Source organism: Prionailurus bengalensis, chromosome D2 (assembly GCF_016509475.1).
Source record: "Prionailurus bengalensis isolate Pbe53 chromosome D2, Fcat_Pben_1.1_paternal_pri, whole genome shotgun sequence".
Taxonomy (NCBI): Eukaryota; Metazoa; Chordata; class Mammalia; order Carnivora; family Felidae; genus Prionailurus; species Prionailurus bengalensis.
The window spans coordinates 8637164-8655871 of NC_057351.1; the positions used below are offsets into that span (position 1 = coordinate 8637164).

Here is an 18708-nt window from a genome sequence, read left to right on the forward strand (position 1 = left end):
TTCCCTGAGGGCTGGAACTGACCTATGGGGCGGAGGGTGGCGGTCACTCAGATGATACCCGGGGAAAACAATTAATAGCAATAATTAGCACCAAAATTACTGCCCTTTCCAATTTTGTCGCTCCTAAACCCAGAATGGATTTATTATATTGAAGCAACAAAAAAAACCTACTGGGGCAGAAATACTGTCTTTTTCTTGTAAACAAGATGTGACTGAAGTCATCGCAGTATGCATGCCGACATGTTTCATCAGCGAATTGCCTTCTTACACAACAAAAACTAAAGTAAATAAATGGATGGAGACTTGATGGATGAATAGATTTGCAGCTAAGCAAATGTGTAAAATGTTACTGTAGGATCTAGGTAGTTGAGTATTTAGTGTTCATTGTAAAATCCTCTCAACTTTTCTCTGATGTTCAGGACAAAACTGTCAGGATAAAAAGGTCAAAAAGCCGTATCTGAAAGGTAAACCAAAATGAGGCAAATGAGCCAAAATATATACGGGCTAGAAGATAAAACCACACAGGATGAGAAAATATTCTAAGTGATTTGTTTGAAGCACCAGGTATCTATGTTCCCCTGACGTGGGACTTTGAACACCACGGGAACAGCCCCTCTGAGGGGAGGATGGGGCTTCCTTGCAGCCCGTGGCCTCATGGCATGAGACAGGAGAAACAGGCTTGTCTCTCCTGCTCTCACTAAGGACTGAGGGGACCCATGAGTGACTCCACCCCCTCCACCTCTCAGCCGGGGAGAAGCCACCTTGGTGACACGTTCTGTCCTAACCATTCCAGTACGCGGAGAAGGAGAGGCCCGGCCCCAGCATTACAGGGTGAGGTGTACATGGTAAAGAAGGGGCATGGTTTGGATTAGGCCATGGGCTGCCCCCATCTGGAAGCGTCCGCAGCGTTGGGGGGGCGGTGGAGAGCACAGTGATTGGGCCTCTGCCCCACCTTGTCCCTGGCCGAGCAGGCAGAGTAGGGGACAAGGATGGGGTACACTGCGTGTCACTGGTGATGTCCCCCAGTTTGGCCCCACAGCAGGCTGGCTTGCTGGCTCCTTGCCGGCTGCCCCAGCCACAGGACCTGAGGAATAAACGGGATGCTCCGAGACACTGCATCAGCGTTAGACGTAAGCCATCCCCAGAGCTTGGTGTACATCCTGGGTCCGTTGGGGCAGCGCGGTCTTGCCAGTCCTGACGGCCCACATGGGCTCAGAGGCCAGGACGACCTTGCTCTGGTCCTTCGCGTCATCCACAGCGACCTTCTCGGTGACGCCAGCTTCCCTCTCATGTAGCTCCTCCCCAGTGCAGGCGATCACTCCCAGTCCCTCTGCAAGGCTGTGGGCCACTTTCTGTTCCATCAGCTCACCTGACTCGCCCAGGACAGCCCACGTGGCTCATGCCAGGACTGATCACCCTCTGCAGCAGCTCTGTGCAGCCACAGCAGTCTTGGGATCCCTGCCAGGGGCAAAGTCCGTGTGACAGTGGGGGGTGCACAGACCACCTCAGTGTCTGCCCCAGTTTCAGAGTAAGGATGAGTTCCCCTAGCCTCTTCTTACAGTGCTCCCCACAACAAAGAACTTCCTGAGGGCGCCAAGGCACTGGAACCCACACACCGAAGGTCAGCATCACCCCCCACCTCCCAGAGATTTTTAGCGTACTGTAATTTGACTCTACAGTTTTAGAAAAATAGATCTTAGGGACAAAAAGAACAGAAAAAAAAATCTTAAACTCTACTCAGCAATCATTTTGAAGGTTGTTTTGTGGATTTTGTTACTCTGAGGCTGTTGTTACCCAGCCTCATATGAATAGAGCATATGAATATGGGTATCAGATACTCCATTCAGGAGAAGAGATACACAATTAGGTTGAGTAAAACTCCTATAAGCTTGAATCAATAAGATGAACTCGTGATATATTTTGTCTTTAAAACATACACACAGTGCCAGTGTCACTTTCCTGGTTTCGATACCGTATTACAGCTATGTAGGAAGTAGCCACTCAGGGGTGGGGGTCAGGGGGGAGTTGTGTAAAAGGCATACAAGACCCCTCTTGCTACCTCCTGTGAGTCTGTAACTATTTCAAAATAAGCTTGAAATGTAAAAAAGGGAAATCATAAAAATTCAGTTCGTACTTGACTATGTTGCAATGGGCTAAATGGGGGGTCAAGGTGGCCTGAGAGGGTGCGGGAAGTACCCGAGATGTGAAATTCATCAAACCGTTCACAACAAAGGATTCCTGGTGTCTCTGAGTCCTTCCCCACGGATATGATTGCAAGTATTTGGGGAAAATCCCAAAAGCCAAGAAGATCCTTTTATAGAAGGGTCCAAACATTCAAAATTTCATTCTTTTTCCATGCCATCTTGTGGGGTCAGTAAGAGGTGGAGGAGTTAACTGTCCATTATGCAGGTGGGGAAATGAGGCTCCGAGTAATGAAGACACTGAACGTGAGCCACACAGAACGGCGAGTAGGTCCAGGGTTGGTGTCTCAGACCACTCAGTCAAAGAATTTCAGTTTTACAGTAGATTCCAGGGGTCATCTAGGCCCTGGTTCCTCCCAGGTGTACATAAAAATCACCTGAGGATTTCTTTTTAATACAGAGAAGGGAGGGGGGCATTCCCAGACATGTATTTGACTGGCCTAGGATCGGGCCTAGTTAGCGTTATTCTTAAAACCTCCCTAGATGCTTCTATGGTATAGTAAGGGTTGAGATCCAATAATCTATCCCAAGTCAGTTGTTTATCACCTGAGGAAACTGAGGTCATCGAGGTGAAGTGGCTTATATCAGCTGGTCAGTCACTCAGGGAGCTGGTCGTAGACTCCCAGAAATGGACTCAGAGTCTAGTGCTGAAATTTCATTTTCTGTAAGTTTCGTTTTCTCCAGTTCTTGATTTCTTTCCTAACTGAACACACACATACACAGACACACACACACACACACACACACACACACACACGCACACATAGGTATGCATGCGTGTGTACTTTATTGGCTATTTCCTCTCTGCTTTGTCTAGTGTCACTCATGGGGCAAGATTCTGAATTACCTATTCACTCTGAGTCGGCGCTCATTCGAACTGGAACCATTGCCAAATTCACAGTGATCACAAGATACACATTCTTTCTGCTTGTCTACAATCTATTTAGTGCATTTGGAAAATTACAAACTAATTGCTTTTCTCCACAAGAACTCCAAAGACACTTTTCTACCCCCAAAAAGAGAGCTTTTCTAATGCATGTAGTTCAGCGTTTGCTTATGGCCTGAGCATTTATCAGAACACATGGATAAATGTGTCTTATGTATTGAGAAATTTTTACTTGTGCAGAACTTTCTGGCTAGTTCAGGATGCCTCCATGGAGGCTTATATTACTGGTGAGAGCTGAGATGGGAGATGAGCTGGGCACTCTGTTGTCAAACCACAAAATCTTTCTCTTACCTCCTGTCCAAGTGATCAGGGATTAAGAGGCGTTCTTGGTATTTGGTCCATTTCCTTCATTCGTGAACCAGGTGGCTTGTTTATTTCTGTCAGGCTGAAACCAATAGTAACCACCAGAATCCTGATCACTTCAAAATAAGAGTAGGTTTTTATATTTTACAGTAGATTCCTTCTATATTTAGGAGGCTAATTGAAACTGGGGCTACTACCTCCCTCAATTCTTCCAGAATCCAGCTACCAACCTCCATGACAGGCAACGATGGCCTGAAGCTCTCCTTTAGGGTACAAGACAGATCTGGTTCCAGACACTGCTGCTAAGTGTTTGCACCACTAGGAACACCCCTCAGTAAGATCCCAGGTTCACAGCCATTGGTACTCTGATTTCATACAATTCTGTACTCACCTGCAAACTCCACAAGACCCTGCACATGGTCCTTGCCCCTTGACTCTTGATGGTAAAGCTGCAGACAAAAGACATCATCAGAACTTTCCATCTCTTACTTCAGTTCTCTATTTCTCTCATTAACCACTTGAGATTCTTCTCTTTTTTTTTTTTTTTTAATTTTTTTTTTCAACGTTTATTTATTTTTGGGACAGACAGAGACAGAGCATGAACGGGGGAGGGGCAGAGAGAGAGGGAGACACAGAATCGGAAACAGGCTCCAGGCTCTGAGCCATCAGCCCAGAGCCCGACGCGGGGCTCGAACTCCCGGACCGCGAGATCGTGACCTGGCTGAAGTCGGACGCTCAACCGACTGCGCCACCCAGGTGCCCCGAGATTCTTCTCTTTCAATAAGTTTCTTCTGTTTTTATTTTCAGGCCACATGAAAAAACATGGCTGACAATGGTACTCAAATATATATGCTACAGGTCCAACACTTCCAAGATCCAGCTTTCTAGGGAAGCAAGTCTAATTGTCTCCTCTTAACAAATTTCTTTTTTTTTAATTAATGATTTTATTTATTTATTTTTCTTTCTTTATTATTTCAATTTAAATCCAAGTTAGTTAACATATAGTGTAATACTGATTTTAGGAGAATTCAGTGATTCATCACTTACATATAACACCCAGTGCTCCTCCCAAGTGTCTGCCTTAATGTCCATCCCCCATTTAGCCCATCCCCCTACCCACCCACCTCCCCTCCAGCAACCCTCAGTTTGTTCTCTGTATTTAAGAGTCTCTTATGGCTTCCATCCCTCTCTGTTTCTATCTGATTTTTTCCTCCCTTCCCCTATGTTCATCTGTTGTGTATCTTAAATTCCACACATGAATGAAATCATATGATATTTGTCTCTCTCTGCCTGACTCATTTTGCTTAGCATAATGGCCCCCTAGTTCCCTCCATGTTGTTGCAAATAGCAAGATTTCATTCTTTTTGATCACCAAGTGATATTTCATCATATATATATATACATATATATACATATACATACATATATATGTATATATATGTATATACATATATATATACATACATACACACCACACCTTCTTTATCCATTCATCAGTCGATTAACATTGGGTTCTTTCCATAATTTGGCTATTGTCAACAGTGCTGCTCTAAACATCGGGGTGCATGTGCCCCTTGGCATCAGCATTTTTGTAACCTTTGGATAAATACCTAGTAGTGCTTTTTCTGGGTTGAAGGGTAGTTCTATTTTTAGTTTTTTGAGGAACCCCCATACTGTTTTCCAGAGTGGCTGCACCAGTTTGCATTCCCACCAACAGTGCAAAAGTGTTCCCCTTTCTGTGAATTCTTGCCAACATCTGTTGTTTCCTGAGTTGTTCATTTTAGCCACTCTGACCTGTGTGAGATGGTATCTTGTTGTGGTTTTGATTCGTATTTCCCTGATGATGAGTGGTATTGAGTGTCTTTTCATGTGTCTGTTAGCCATCTAGATGTCTTCTTTGGAAAATGTCTACTCACGTCTTTTGCCCATTTCTTTGCTAGATAGATTATTTGCTTTTTGGGTGTTGAGTTTGATAAGTTCTTTATAGATTTTGGATACTAACCCTTTATCTGATATGTCATTTACAAATCTCTTCTCCCATTCCATTGGCTGCCTTTTAGTTTTGCTGATTGTTTCCTTCGCTGTGCAGAAACTTTATATTTTGATGAAGTTCCAATGGTTCATTTCTGCTTTTGTTTCCCTTGCCTCCAGAAGAAGTTGCTATAGCCGAAGTTCCTCTTAACAAATTTCAAGCTGAGGCTGCAAAACAAAACCAAAAAAAAAAAAAAAGTTCCATTTCCCTAATGGAGCTCCATTTTGTGACCCTTAGCAATCATAGCTCCATTTTATAACTCTGTTCACATCTCCTCCTTTTGATCAAGATCTTTCTTCAGAAAGCTCTGATGATCAATAAATTTTCAAAAACATTGATGAATAATTTTATGTTTTGGGTCCTTCATCGCAGGAAGGTTCATTTCTGGTATGTCATGTCCCACTGAGGAGAGAAACAGGTGTAGGCAGGAGTTGTTGACCTAAGGACAGTGGCTACATTTGAGCAACAAGGAGCCTCAGGGAAATGGATCTTAGGCATTGTCCTTCGTCATATCTGTCAGTTGAGGAAAGATGTCAGGAGGGAAGGTTTGGTCAATCATTTCTAGTCTCTGAGCTATCGTCACAACATTTTAGGAAGAAACAACAAAAAGAAATAAGAAATGCTGGGAATGCAAGCTGGCGCAGCCACTCTGGCTGCTATTTTGTCTATAGCTTATCACTTGGAAAAATTATCAAAAGGCTTTGTTCAACCTACTTTTTAAATTCATTCCCTTGCCTGACCCTCACTTACAAGCATGTGGACAAGTTGATAAAGGTTGGAATAGCCAGGCTCCTAGGTCTGACTGACTACATGGAATTCTTTCACAAATCTTAGCAGGTCTTCAAAGGCATTGGGAAAGTCCTCGGTAATGGCTTACAGTTCTGTCTTAGTCCGAGGAGCGTAAGGAACTGATGAAGTCTCAGAGCCTCCTTCCTTAGATCTAACTGGGAAAGGATGCCTGCAGGATCTACATGAACGCCCAGGCTGTCATTATAGAAAGGCAGTCCAACTCATCTAGGATGTGTACATGGAGAGTAGGAGACAGAGGGTGGGAAGAAGGGGTGGGGAAGGGGTGGGAACAGCAGGGGTGGGGGCAGAACAGAGGAGGAGGGGCAAGGGGTTGAGAGGCATCAGCTATTTCTTCTATTCTTGAGAGCCTCTTAGAAGAGTCTGAATTAACTGCTGGGAATGTAGACTTAGCTCCTGAAGGGAAGCAAACTTTCCAGTGTTTCTATTGGAATCTCCATTTAAAATAAGCCCCCCACTCATTTTGTTCGGTTGTATAACTCCTTTTCAGTTTATGCATGCAAGTAACCTCAGTTTGGACTATCAGAAGTGCCCCATGTTGGCCAATAAGGCTTTAAATCATCGTGGGGAATGCGAGTCTAACAGGCAAACATTTTTCAGCAAGAAGAGCCGTCTTCCTTACACATAAATCCTGCAGGAGCTCCGGCAGGGGGCTGGTTATCAAGAGTCCCCTTAGGAGAATGATCTCCCCAAACAGAGTATTCATCAACAAGCTGAAACCCAACTCTTCCACTCAAAATGAGTGAAAACAGAATCCTCTCTTCAGAAATGAGAGAGGACAGAAGCCAGCAGCAGAGGACACCCAAACAAAAGGGAGGTTTGGGCCCAGGAGGACTTACCACCAAGAACAAGGTTGCCAGGGGAGACGGTGGAAAACAATGGCATCCTGCAGGTACTTCACAGGTGCCCACTGCGGCTTGGAACAGAAGGCAGTTGCTCCGGACCCCACTTCTCTGACACCATGGAATGTCAACGGATCTCAGACTGTGTCTGTAAAAACAAGCAATGCATTTATTTGGGGTCTTGGGGATTGCGGTTTGGAAGATAGATTCGAGAGGGATCAAACAACTGGGGGAAGAAATTAGGAGTTTCTAAAGGCAAAAACCACAAGTTGTTTTAAAAGAATAATGATTGGGGCGCCTGGGTGGCGCAGTCGGTTAAGCGTCCGACTTCAGCCAGGTCACGATCTCGCAGTCCGTGGGTTCGAGCCCCGCGTCGGGCTCTGGGCTGATGGCTCAGAGCCTGGAGCCTGTTTCCGATTCTGTGTCTCCCTCTCTCTCTGCCCCTCCCCCGTTCATGCTCTGTCTCTCTCTGTCCCAAAAATAAATAAACGTTGAAAAAGAAAAAAATTAAAAAAAAAAAAAGAATAATGATTGATTCTGACAACATGTGAGCTATCTGATACATAGAAATGTTCCAGAAATGGTTCTGTGGTTAAGGCCCAGGTTCTAGAGTTCAGTCTCCATCCAGGGGCAGATATGCACAAACTCCATTTTCCTAAAGATCTCCCAGCTCCCTTTTGGGACCCCCAGCATTCTCCAAGTCCATCTCGGGACTCCCTGTTCACACTCATCTCAACATGGAGCTTTCCCAGGACTAAATGAACTGTGTCTGGGGATAAATTTGCGTTGCGGGAGCGGCTGGAGAACCCCCACTCTATGACGTGTATCGGGAGGGTGGGACAGTTTCCAGTGAAAGGTAGAAAGAAACAGGGACTTGGCAGACAGCACCAACAGGAGCCTCACCCCCAGTTTCAGCACTTTTCTCGTCTCCCTGTTATCACAGACACCCTGAGCACAGAAAGTGACGTGGGCCAGGATGAGGGATGCCAAGCCTGGCGCCGTGGGCGCCTCCAGAACTGGACAGGGCCCTGAGCAGCTACGAGAGTCACGTCTGCTGAGTAAGGACACTTTAGACGACTACCATAGAGGGCATTAAAAATACTGTCATTAAGGCCTAACGTGTTCTGTCTGAAGTCTCAAGATGCTAGCACATACACTTTCTCCATTCTAATGAACAAGGAAGAGGTGACAAGCTCTTACTGCCATTGGCCATTCTCAGGAAGGGTATGCAAAAAACAAAGCAGAGAAGAACTGGTAAAACACAGCCTCTCAGACAACTGTGGCAGATTTGGGTCAAAACTCCAGCTTGGAGAGATGCAGAATTTTATGCCACGAAAGGGAGGCTTTCTATTTCCAGATGAGCAAATGAAGGCACAGATCTGGGGCAAGAGTGTGGCAAGGTCCCGCAGCCAACTTCCCCAGGCCTCCCTGGCTCCAGGGTCCGCGGACCCTACGTGCCTGGCACTCCGCACTCCCAGCTCTGCACAAGGCCACGCGGAGCCTGAGACAAGAGTTAGCACATCGGTGAAACTGCTTTTCCTCGGCCTCTTCTCAGTTTCCAGACAGACCAAAGAAAGCAATCCTGGTTTTGTTTTCCCCAAGCAGGAACTCTGCTCACTAGTTTCACTTTCCACTTTCAGTTTCTATCTCGGTTTCCAGTCTAAATTGTCAACAACACGCCCACAGGTTACGTCATGAACTGTTCATCTTTCTTATATTGCCCAGGATGTGGCTCACATCCTGAAACCCCAGTCTCCTGGCTGGATCTCGGAAGAGCCCACAGCTAAACAAGGCCCTGCAGAACTGGCAGCCATGAGGTAAGGACTTCTCTGCGTCTCTGCCTGTCAGTCTGAAGTTCTGGGAAAAAAGGCTAATCAATACTATCTCAAAAGACTTGATTTCAGAGATGTCGAGTTTCCTTACTCTTCCAGGTGAGCGTCTGCTTGGAGACTGAGTGTCCTTAAGTCAGGCTTTTTCTTTTCTTTTTTTCTTTTTTTTTTTTTCTTTTTTTTTTAGCATCACCCCGAGGAAGCTTACCTCATAACAAAGCCCAAAGAAGCAGAGGGATGTGGGAAAAGAGTTTTGCAGGGAGGGAGAAAATGATCCACGTCTCTGAAATTCTCTTCCCCAAACTCCCTTCTGTCTGACCGAGGGAGGGAATGGACAGTTTGTCTGGAAAGGGACACTGCTTTCTGCTGGCTCCTCACCTGGGGAAAAAGGACCCCCACAGCCGTGTGAGCCACAGTCCTGGGCTCTCCCCAGATGTCTTGAGGAAAATATTGTGGGCAAATGGTGGCAGAAGCTCACCGTCTAGGGAACAAGGCCCTCCTCTGTAGACTACTGGTCTCACTCTCTGTGCTGCTGGGCTCCTATGTCAGGCCTTCTCAACGTCCCTGCATTTAAGATTAGCAGATGACCCTCTCCCCTGGGGAAGCCTCTGGTCTGCAGATACCCTCCTGTCGGTGGGGCTGGACTGCAGTTGTGGCCTCGTGTGGGAATTTCTATGCTGTCCAAACTGAATCTTGAGTTAAGTAACCCTTAATATCAACAGATTTTTTAAAAATTGATTGATATTGACTTGCAAATTTCCCCTCGGTGCTCCAGCGGGCAAAATTTTCAAGGGGCAAAAGTTCCAGAAAGTGCCTAATTACAGGCCTATGATCAACCCTCCTCCCAGGTCCATTGACAGAGGGGGTTGTCACTGACAGGGAAAATAATAATGATAATAAAGTAGCTATCGCTTCCTGAACGCTTATAAAGTGCCAGCCTGGCTTCTGAAATTACTATGTAAATTATGGGGCACCTGGGTGGCTCAGTCAGTTAAGCATCCCACTCTTGGTTTTGGCTCAGGTCATGATCTCACAGCTTGGTGGGTTTGAGTCCCACGTCAGGCTCTGTGCTGACAATGCGAAGCCTGCTTGGGATTCTCTCCCCAACCCCCTCACTCTCTGCCCCTCCACCACTTGTGCTGTCCCTGTGTCTCTCAAAATAAAGAAACTTTAAACAATTTAAATTATGATGTAAATTATATTTAATTATTTAAAAAACCCTCAAAAGACACCTACGAAGCAGGTACTCATATCACCCTGATTTTGCAATAATGAATCTTAGATTTGGAAACATTAAGATCACACAGATAGTAAGTGGTAGAGCTGGGACATGAGCCAGAGGCTCTATTCAGTGATACCCAACTTGACCTCTACACCCGTGCTTCTTAAAGTGTACCAGTGGAAGGTTTGTGAGACTATTTCAGATGGCACTCCAATTGGTGTTTATGTTTTAATGTTTTGTTTATTTCAACATGTACTAACGAAAAATACATACATCATTTGAAGAATTTCTGTTCAGGTTACCAGTACAATGTTTCATTGTGATAAGATACATGTATGATAAAATTAGCCATTTTAACTATTTTTTGAGTATGCAATTTTGTGGTATTTAGTGCATTCACAGTGACGTCCACCCATCACCAGTATCCACTTCAAGAACATCTTCCTCACCTGAGGGGAAATCCCGTACCCCTTAAGCAGTCACTCTCCACTCATCCTTCGCCCCAGGCCCTGGCAACCATTAATCTGCTTTCTCTCTATGTCTTTGCCCCCCGTGGATATTTTTTTTTGGTAAGATTTAAAATTTTTTAATGTTTATTTATTTGGGGTTGGGGGGAGAGCGCGGGGGGAGGAGCAGAGAGAGAGAGGGAGACACAGAATCCAAAGCAGACTCCAGGCTCTGAGCTGTCAGCACAGAGCCCTATGCGGGGCTTGAACCTGCGAATAGGGAGATCATGACCTGAGCAGAAGTCAGATGCTTAACCCACTGAGGCACCCAGGCACCCCCCCCCATTGTGGATATTTCACAAACAAAGAAGCATACAATAAGTGGCTCTTTGTGACTGCCTTATTTCACTTAGCACAATGTCTTCAAGGTTTACCCATGTTGTAGCAGGTGACAGAATATCCTTCCCTTTTAAGGCTGAATAATACACCACTGTATGTATTTACCACTTTGTTTAGCGGTTCATCCGTCTATGGACATTTAGGATGCTTCCACCTTTTGACTATTGTGAACAATGCCTGCTAGGAATAGAAGTATGCAAATCGTCTGTTTGAGTCTCTGCTTTTACTTATTTTGGGTACATACCCAGAAGTGATACTGCTGAATCACATGGCCGTTCTGTTTCATTTTCTGAGGAATCATCACCATTTTCCACAGCAACTGTCCCATTTTACATTCCCACTAGTAATCCCTCCACATCCTCGCCAACACGTGGTTTTTGTTTTCTGTTTTGTTGAGGGTAGCCATCCTAACGGGTGTGAAGTGGTGTCTTGTGTTTTCGACTTGCATCTCACTAATGATGGGTGATGTTGAGCATCTTTTCATGTGCTTCCTGGCCATCTGTGTGTCTTCTTTGGAGAAATATCTGTTTTAAGTCCTTTGGCCATTTTGTAGTCACCTGTTTTTTTGTTGTCGTTGAGTCATGAGAGTTGTTTATATAGTCTGGATATTAATCTCTTATCAGATATGTGATTTGCACATAATCTCTCCCATTTTAGGAGTTGCCTTTTCATTCTGTCAGTAGTGCCCTTTGATGCAGAAACGTTTCTAATTTTGATGAAAATCCAATTTACCTCTGTTTACTTATGTTGCCTATGCTTTCAGTGTCCTATCCAAGACTGCCAAATCCAATGTCATAAAGTTTTTTCCTATTTTCTTCTAAGATTTTTGTAATTTTGATCCATCTTGAGTTCATTTTTTTATATGTATACAGGGTAAGATAAGGGCCCACTTTCATTCTTTTGCAAGTGGATATCCAGCTCTCCTGGCACCATTTGTTGAAACATGTTTCCCCACTAAATGGTCTTGGCACATGTTTCAAAACTCATTTGGCCATTGTTATGACCATTGTTATGGCCATGTTATGGAATTGTGAACCCCTACCATCTCCCCAGATTTATATGTTAAAGCCCTGACCCCCAGTGTGACTGTATTTAGAGATAGGGCCTGTAAGGAAGTACTAAGGGTTAAATAAGGCCATAAGGGTGGGCCCTTAATCTGATAGGGCTGATACCCTTGACAGAAGAAGTGCATGTAGACGAAAGGTCACATGTGGACTCCAGTAACAGAGCCCTTCTCAGGAAACAAATCAGTGGGCACCTTGATTTGGGACTCCCAGCCTCCAAAACTGGGAGAAAAGAAATATCTGCAATATCTGTTGGTTGTCTGTGGTACCTCATCTGTGGTACCTCATCATGGTAGCCTGAAATGACCATTGCAACCATATATGTAAGTGTTTATTTCTGGGCCCTCCATTTTGTTCCACTGCTCTAGGTGTCTGTTTTTATGCCCATCCCACACTGTTTTGATTGGGGTAGCTTTGTAGTAAGTTTAGAAATCCGAAAGTGTGAGACCTCCAATTTTGTTCTTTTTCAAGATCATTTTGGTTATTCGAGATCTCTTGAGATTCCATATAAATTTTAGGATGGATTTTTCTATTTCTGTAAAAAACATGTCATTGGGATTTTGATAGGGATTGCACTGAATCTGTAGATTGCTTTCGGTGGTAGTGACATCTGAACAACATTAAAGCTTCCAGGCTGTGAACACAGGATGCCTCTTCCTTTCTTTGTGTCTTCTTAATTTCTTTCAGCAATCTTTTGTAATTTTTAGTGGACAAGTCTTTCGCCTCTTTGGTTGACTTTATTCCTAAGTATTTGATTCTTTATGATACTATTGAAAAAGAATTGTTTTCTTTTTTTTTTAATTTTTCATTGTTTTATTTTATTTTTGAGAGAAAGAGAAACAGAGTGTGAGAGGGAGAAGGGCAGAGTGAGAGGGAGACACAGAATCCAAAGCAGGCTCCAGGCTCCCAGCTGTCAGCACAGAGCCTGACGCGGGGCCTGAACCCATGAACCATGAGATTGTGACCTGAGCCGGAGTCAGACACTCAACTGACTGAGTCACCCAGGCACCCCAGGAAAAGAACTTTCAACCCAGAATCCTATGCCCCAAAAATATCCTTCTAGAATGAAGATTAAATCAAGACGTTCTCAGATGAGGTGCGTCTTGCTGGCTCAGTCAGTGGGGTGTGTGACTTTTCACCTCAGGGTTGGGAGTTCTAGCCCCACACTGGGTGTACAGATTACTTAAAAAGAAAATCTTTTAGGGGCGCCTGGGTGGCGCAGTCGGTTAAGCGGCCGACTTCAGCCAGGTCACGATCTCGCGGTCCGTGAGTTCGAGCCCCGCGTCAGGCTCTGGGCTGATGGCTCAGAGCCTGGAGCCTGTTTCCGATTCTGTGTCTCCCTCTCTCTCTGCCCCTCCCCCGTTCATGCTCTGTCTCTCTCTGTCCCAAAAATAAATAAATGTTGAAAAAAAAAATTAAAAAAAAAAAAATCTTTTAAAGTGAAAGTGAAAAAGGTGAGTGAAAAAAAGGCAGTCTCAAAATGCTGTGTAACTCCATCATATGACATTCTTGAAGTGACAGAGTGATAGAGATGAAACAAATTACCAGAGGCTAGGGATGTTTGGAGAGTGGGGAGCGAACAGGTGTCACTGAAGGGACAGTGTGCGGGAGATATTTGCGATGATAAAATAGTTCTGTATCTTGATTGGGTGCGTGGATTTACTCACGTGATGAAACGACACAGGACTTACACACATTGTACCAATGTTGGTGTCTTCATTTTGTTATTGCATGGTACTTGTGTAAAGTATTGGAAGAAACCAGGCGAAGGGTACACTGGAGCTCCGTACTCTCTTTGCAAATTTCAGTGATTCTCTAATTATTTCCAAATTATAAGTGGAAAAAAAATTTGGTCAAACAAATATTCTCTTTCAGGTGGTCTAAATTTGTGGCATAATCTACGGACTAAGGTCCTGAGGTGAATACTGTTTTATAAGCCTCTACGTTTCTCTTTCTTTTTCTTTCTTTCTTTTTTTTTCTTTCTTTTGAGAGAGAGTGTGTGTAAGCGGGGGAGGCACAGAGAGGGGGACAGAGGATCGAAAGCAGGCTCTGCGCTGACAGCAGCGAGCTCAATTCAGGGCTCCAACTCACAAACTGCGAGATGATGACCTGAGCCGAAGTCGGATGCTCAACTGACTGAGCCACCCAGGCTCTATGTTTCTAACTGGTTTCTGTCCTGAATGTAAGAATAGGAAAATAGGAAACTCTCATTATAGCATGTAATATGTGCTCTAAGTACTTAACACACATACAGGCTTATTAACTTTCACCCAACCTCAGACTCAAGTGCACTGAGTCTTTTCCTATCCCCATTTTACAAACGAGACTCTGAAACAGAGAGAGGTTACTCGGTAAAAAGTGGCGGAGCCAGTGTCTGAGACCAAGCAAACTGCATTCAAAGTCTGTGCGGATCTTAGGAATGTAGGGATTCTAAGGAAAATCAAAGCAGGCGTGCCCTTTCCAAGGCCAAGTCCTAAAGATGAGCTGTTTTATCTGGCTTCTTTCTATCGACCGTTCCTCACTTAACAAAGAAAACTTGTTTTTCTCTTTTGCAGTAAGAACGATGATGAGGTCAAAGGTAAGCTGCTTCAGCTGAGATGCCACTTCACCTGGGAGCTGCTAGTTGAAGACACTGAGATGCCCGATTTAGAGAACAGGATCTTGGATGAGATTGAGTTCCTAGACACCAAATACAACGCGGGCATACACAACCTGCTGGCCTACGTCCGACACCTGAAAGGCCAGACTCGGGAGGCCCTGGGGAGCCTGAAGGAAGCCGAAGACCTGATCCAGCAGGAACACGGCGACCGATCGGCTGTGAGAAGCCTGGTCACCTGGGGCAACTACGCCTGGCTGTATCACCACATGGGCAGGCTGGCGGAGGCCCAGACTTACCTGGACAGGGTGGCGAACACTTGTGAGAAGTTTGCAGCCCCCTCCTGCTACAGGCTGGACTGTCCTCAGATGGACTGTGAGGAAGGGTGGGCCTTGCTGAAGTGTGGAGGAAAGAACTACGAGCGGGCCAAGGCCTGCTTCGAAAAGGCTCTGGCAGCGGAGCCTGAGAACCCTGAATTCAGCACTGGGTACGCAATCACCATCTATCGCCTGGACGGCTTCAACAAAGCGACCCAGGTCAGCGACGCATTTTGTCTGCAGCCTCTAAAAGAGGCCATCAGGCTAAACCCAGAAGACGCGTATATCAAGGCTCTGCTCGCCCTGAAGCTTCAGGACGTGGGCCAAGAAGCCGAAGGAGAAAAGTACGTCGAAGAGGCACTGACCAACATGTCCTCGCAGACCTACGTCTTTCGATACGCGGCCAAGTTTTACCGCAGGAAAGGCGCTCTGGATAAAGCTCTTCAGCTCTTAAAGAGGGCCCTGCGGGCCACGCCCTCCTCCGCTTTCCTGCATCACCAGATGGGGCTTTGTTACAAGGCACACATGATCCAAATCAAAAGAGCGGCAAACTGGCAGCCCAGAGGACAGGATAGAGACAATGTCGACAAAATGGTAAGGTTAGCCATAGCTCATTTTCAATTTGCTCTGGAACAAAAGCCCACATTTGACGTTGCTTATATACACCTGGCCGGTATGTACATAGAAGCTGGCAACCACAGAAAAGCTGAAGACATTTACCAAAAATTGTTATGTTTGACGTCCCTCGACGAAGAAAAACAGCAAAAGGTACATTTCCACTATGGTCAATTTCAGGAATTTCAAAAGAAATCTGAAGTCAATGCAATTATCCATTATTTAAAAGCACTAAAAACAGAAAAGGTGTCACTGACAAGAGATAAATGTATTAATTCTTTGGAGAAACTGACTTTAAGAAGACTTTCCAGAAATGCATCAGACATAGAAAGCTTGAGCATTCTTGGATTTATCTACAAAGTCAAAGGCGAAATGAATAAAGCCCTGGAGTACTATGAACAGGCCCTGCGGCTGGCTGTGGACTCTGGGAACTCTGGTACCTGATCCTGGGTGTGGAAATATGAACCACATTCACATTTTATTTGATTTTAGGTAAACATGTTAACTCTAACCATTGTTTCTGCTTGCTACTTTCAGAAACATATTAAGCAATCCACTGCAGTGATGCAAGTTTTTAACCATTACCCAAACCTGGTAAAATATTGGTTCTATTCAGAAAATACTGAAACAGAATATATACATCTCTGTTACGTGAGAGAGGAACCATTTCTCTGCGAATGTTATATAGTCGAAAAACCATTTGTCGAGTAGATTCGTAGCAAATAAAGGCCTGGATCTACATAAAACAAAAATGTTTCATTCATTCATTTTATCAACAAATAGTTTTTGGTGTTAGATACCAAATATGGTGATGTAGCGGAGGAAAAAATCTTTTTACGCTACCCATTTTAGGTTCATTGGCCAGGACTCCATAATTAGAATGACAAGCACAGATTAACAAGAGATAAACAAACAGAGATTTATGGATACATGCACCGCACACACACAGGGGAGCACCCAGTGATGAGTAACTCAAAAGGGTGGCTAGAACATAGCATCCTGGCAAACGAACAATGCATTTTTAGAGAAGGGATAAGAAATTTTAGAGAAGGGAAAAGAACCTTGAGTTTCTAGGGTGGCAAACTGTAGGAATGTAAATATTTGGGGGAGATTAATGGAAAACAAGGGCTAGTTGAGAAGGTTTGTTATGGGGGCCTGGGTGGCTCAGTTAGTTGAGCGTCCAACTTCGGCTCAGGTCATGATCTCACAGTTGGTGAGTTCGAGCCCTGCGTCGGGCTCTGTGCTGACAGCTCAGAGCCCCAAGCCTGCTTCGGATTCTGTGTCTCCCTCTCTCTCTGTCCCTCCCCTGCTCACTCTCTCCCTCTCTCAAAAATAAATAAAGATTTTTAAAAATTAGGAAAAAAAAAAAAGAAGAAGAAGGTTTGTTATGTAGATTCCTCCAGCAGTGACTCTGGGCTGATAAGGGTCTACACTTGTCTCAGGCAATCAACTTCTCACTTTCCTGGTGGAGAGGGTAAGGGGACACCACTACAAAGTTCTGTACTGCTTGTAGGCAGGTAGGGGGAGTGTGCAGAGCGTTTCTTGTACCCTGCTTCTTCTCAACTGTCCTCAGTTCAAAATAATCCCTACACCAACATGGCATATTTTGGGGCGGCATACTCTGCTGCCCTTCAGCAAAGAAAGCAGACATCTCCCCAAACCTCCTGAAGTTTACATCTAGTGAGTAACAAGTACACAGTCAATTACTTGTTTGCTGTTTGATGTTCCAAAGCTTTTGTTCCAAAGCAGTTTCTCTTCTTTCATGCCACATGTAGCACTGTTTATTCAGTCAATTTCTGGTATTGATTGATCAAGAACACAGGAAAAGGATGCTAAATGATCTGAGAGACCATCAGTAACAACCACCTTTGTGACATTTTATTAAAAGGGGTTGCACACCAAGCAGTATTTTTAAAAGGAAGAAATAAGGAAACAATGTGTCTTTTCTCATCCAATAGTTTTAAAAGGAAGAGATAAGGAAACAGTGTGACTGCTTTTTTCATCCATGTATTTTTTTAGGGGGAGGATGTATTAATTTCCCACTGTGGCTGTTAACAAATTACCACAAACTTGGTGGCTTAAAACCGCAAAAACTTATGATCTTACAGTTCTGAAGGTCAGAAATCTGAAATGGGTGTCACTGGATGGAAATCCAGTGGCAACGGCCACAGAGGTATTGGCAACTGCCTCCAGAGGTCCTAGGGGACAATCCTTTTTTGCACCTTTTCCAACTACTAGAGGCTGCCTGCATTTCTTGGTGGGGATCCGTAATCCACAAGAACACAAATCCTCAAGGAATTCATACACAGATTGCGAAAGCCTTTTGATTTCTACTAAAATTCGTTAGGAATCGAAGGGAGCAAACTTCATCATTGAAGGCTAGACATCAGAGCCACACAGATCCGATCTTCTCAACATACTTGTAACTAAAACAAAAGACTTGTTAGATTTAACAAAAATGGTATCTTACAGTGCTTGAGTTTGGGGAGGAGGCCCAAAGTGACACTTTGGCACTAAAGTGAGTCTAACCACTGGGAACTCTTCCAGAGAGAGAAACATGAAAGGTAAATACTGGTCGGATGACTGGTTAATCTACTAGGCAGCTCTTCCCAGGTATTGCTATACATCACTTGCAGCCAGAAAGCAGAGCTCATTCATGCAACATAAATCTCTGGATTATGGATGTGTTTGTGTGAGGGGTGCTTGACGACCCAGAGGTCACAGTCATCAGAGTGTCTTATAATCTAACACCATCTCTCTATCCCCTCACGTCCCCTCCTCTGGAAGAGGTGTCTGCACGCTGAGGGCTCGGAAGCTCTAATGTGTGGAACAGCCTGGACGCTTGCAGGGCCAAACAGCAAGCAGCAAATCCAGAAAAACTGACTTACATGTATTTCTTAAAAGCATTACTTAATTTTCGGTTTCCCAAGAAGATTTTAGATCAATTGCCATGTTTCACTTTCTGTTTCCCTTTGTTGCTAGTTGCTGCATCCTGCATGTTGACTACAGTACGTTCAAAAGACAACACACTACTGGTTTTACCAAGAATCCACCCAATCCAACAGTCTGTGAAAAAAGATCAATAGTCA

The 18708-nt window shown here is 44.6% G+C and overlaps 1 protein-coding gene and 1 pseudogene across 1 annotated transcript; one reads left to right on the forward strand and one right to left on the reverse strand.

Annotated features, from left to right (window-relative positions):
* Positions 1-1006: 1006 nt before the first annotated feature.
* Positions 1007-1681, reverse strand: LOC122492600 (annotated as a pseudogene).
* A 6636-nt stretch (positions 1682-8317) lies between these two features.
* LOC122492675 (interferon-induced protein with tetratricopeptide repeats 1-like) lies at positions 8318-16371 on the forward strand. Its single transcript, XM_043596163.1, has 2 exons — positions 8318-8948; positions 14647-16371. Exons 1-2 carry the CDS (start codon positions 8944-8946, stop codon positions 16061-16063), a joined length of 1422 nt encoding a protein of 473 aa, XP_043452098.1. The 5' UTR covers positions 8318-8943; the 3' UTR covers positions 16064-16371.
* Positions 16372-18708: the final 2337 nt, after the last annotated feature.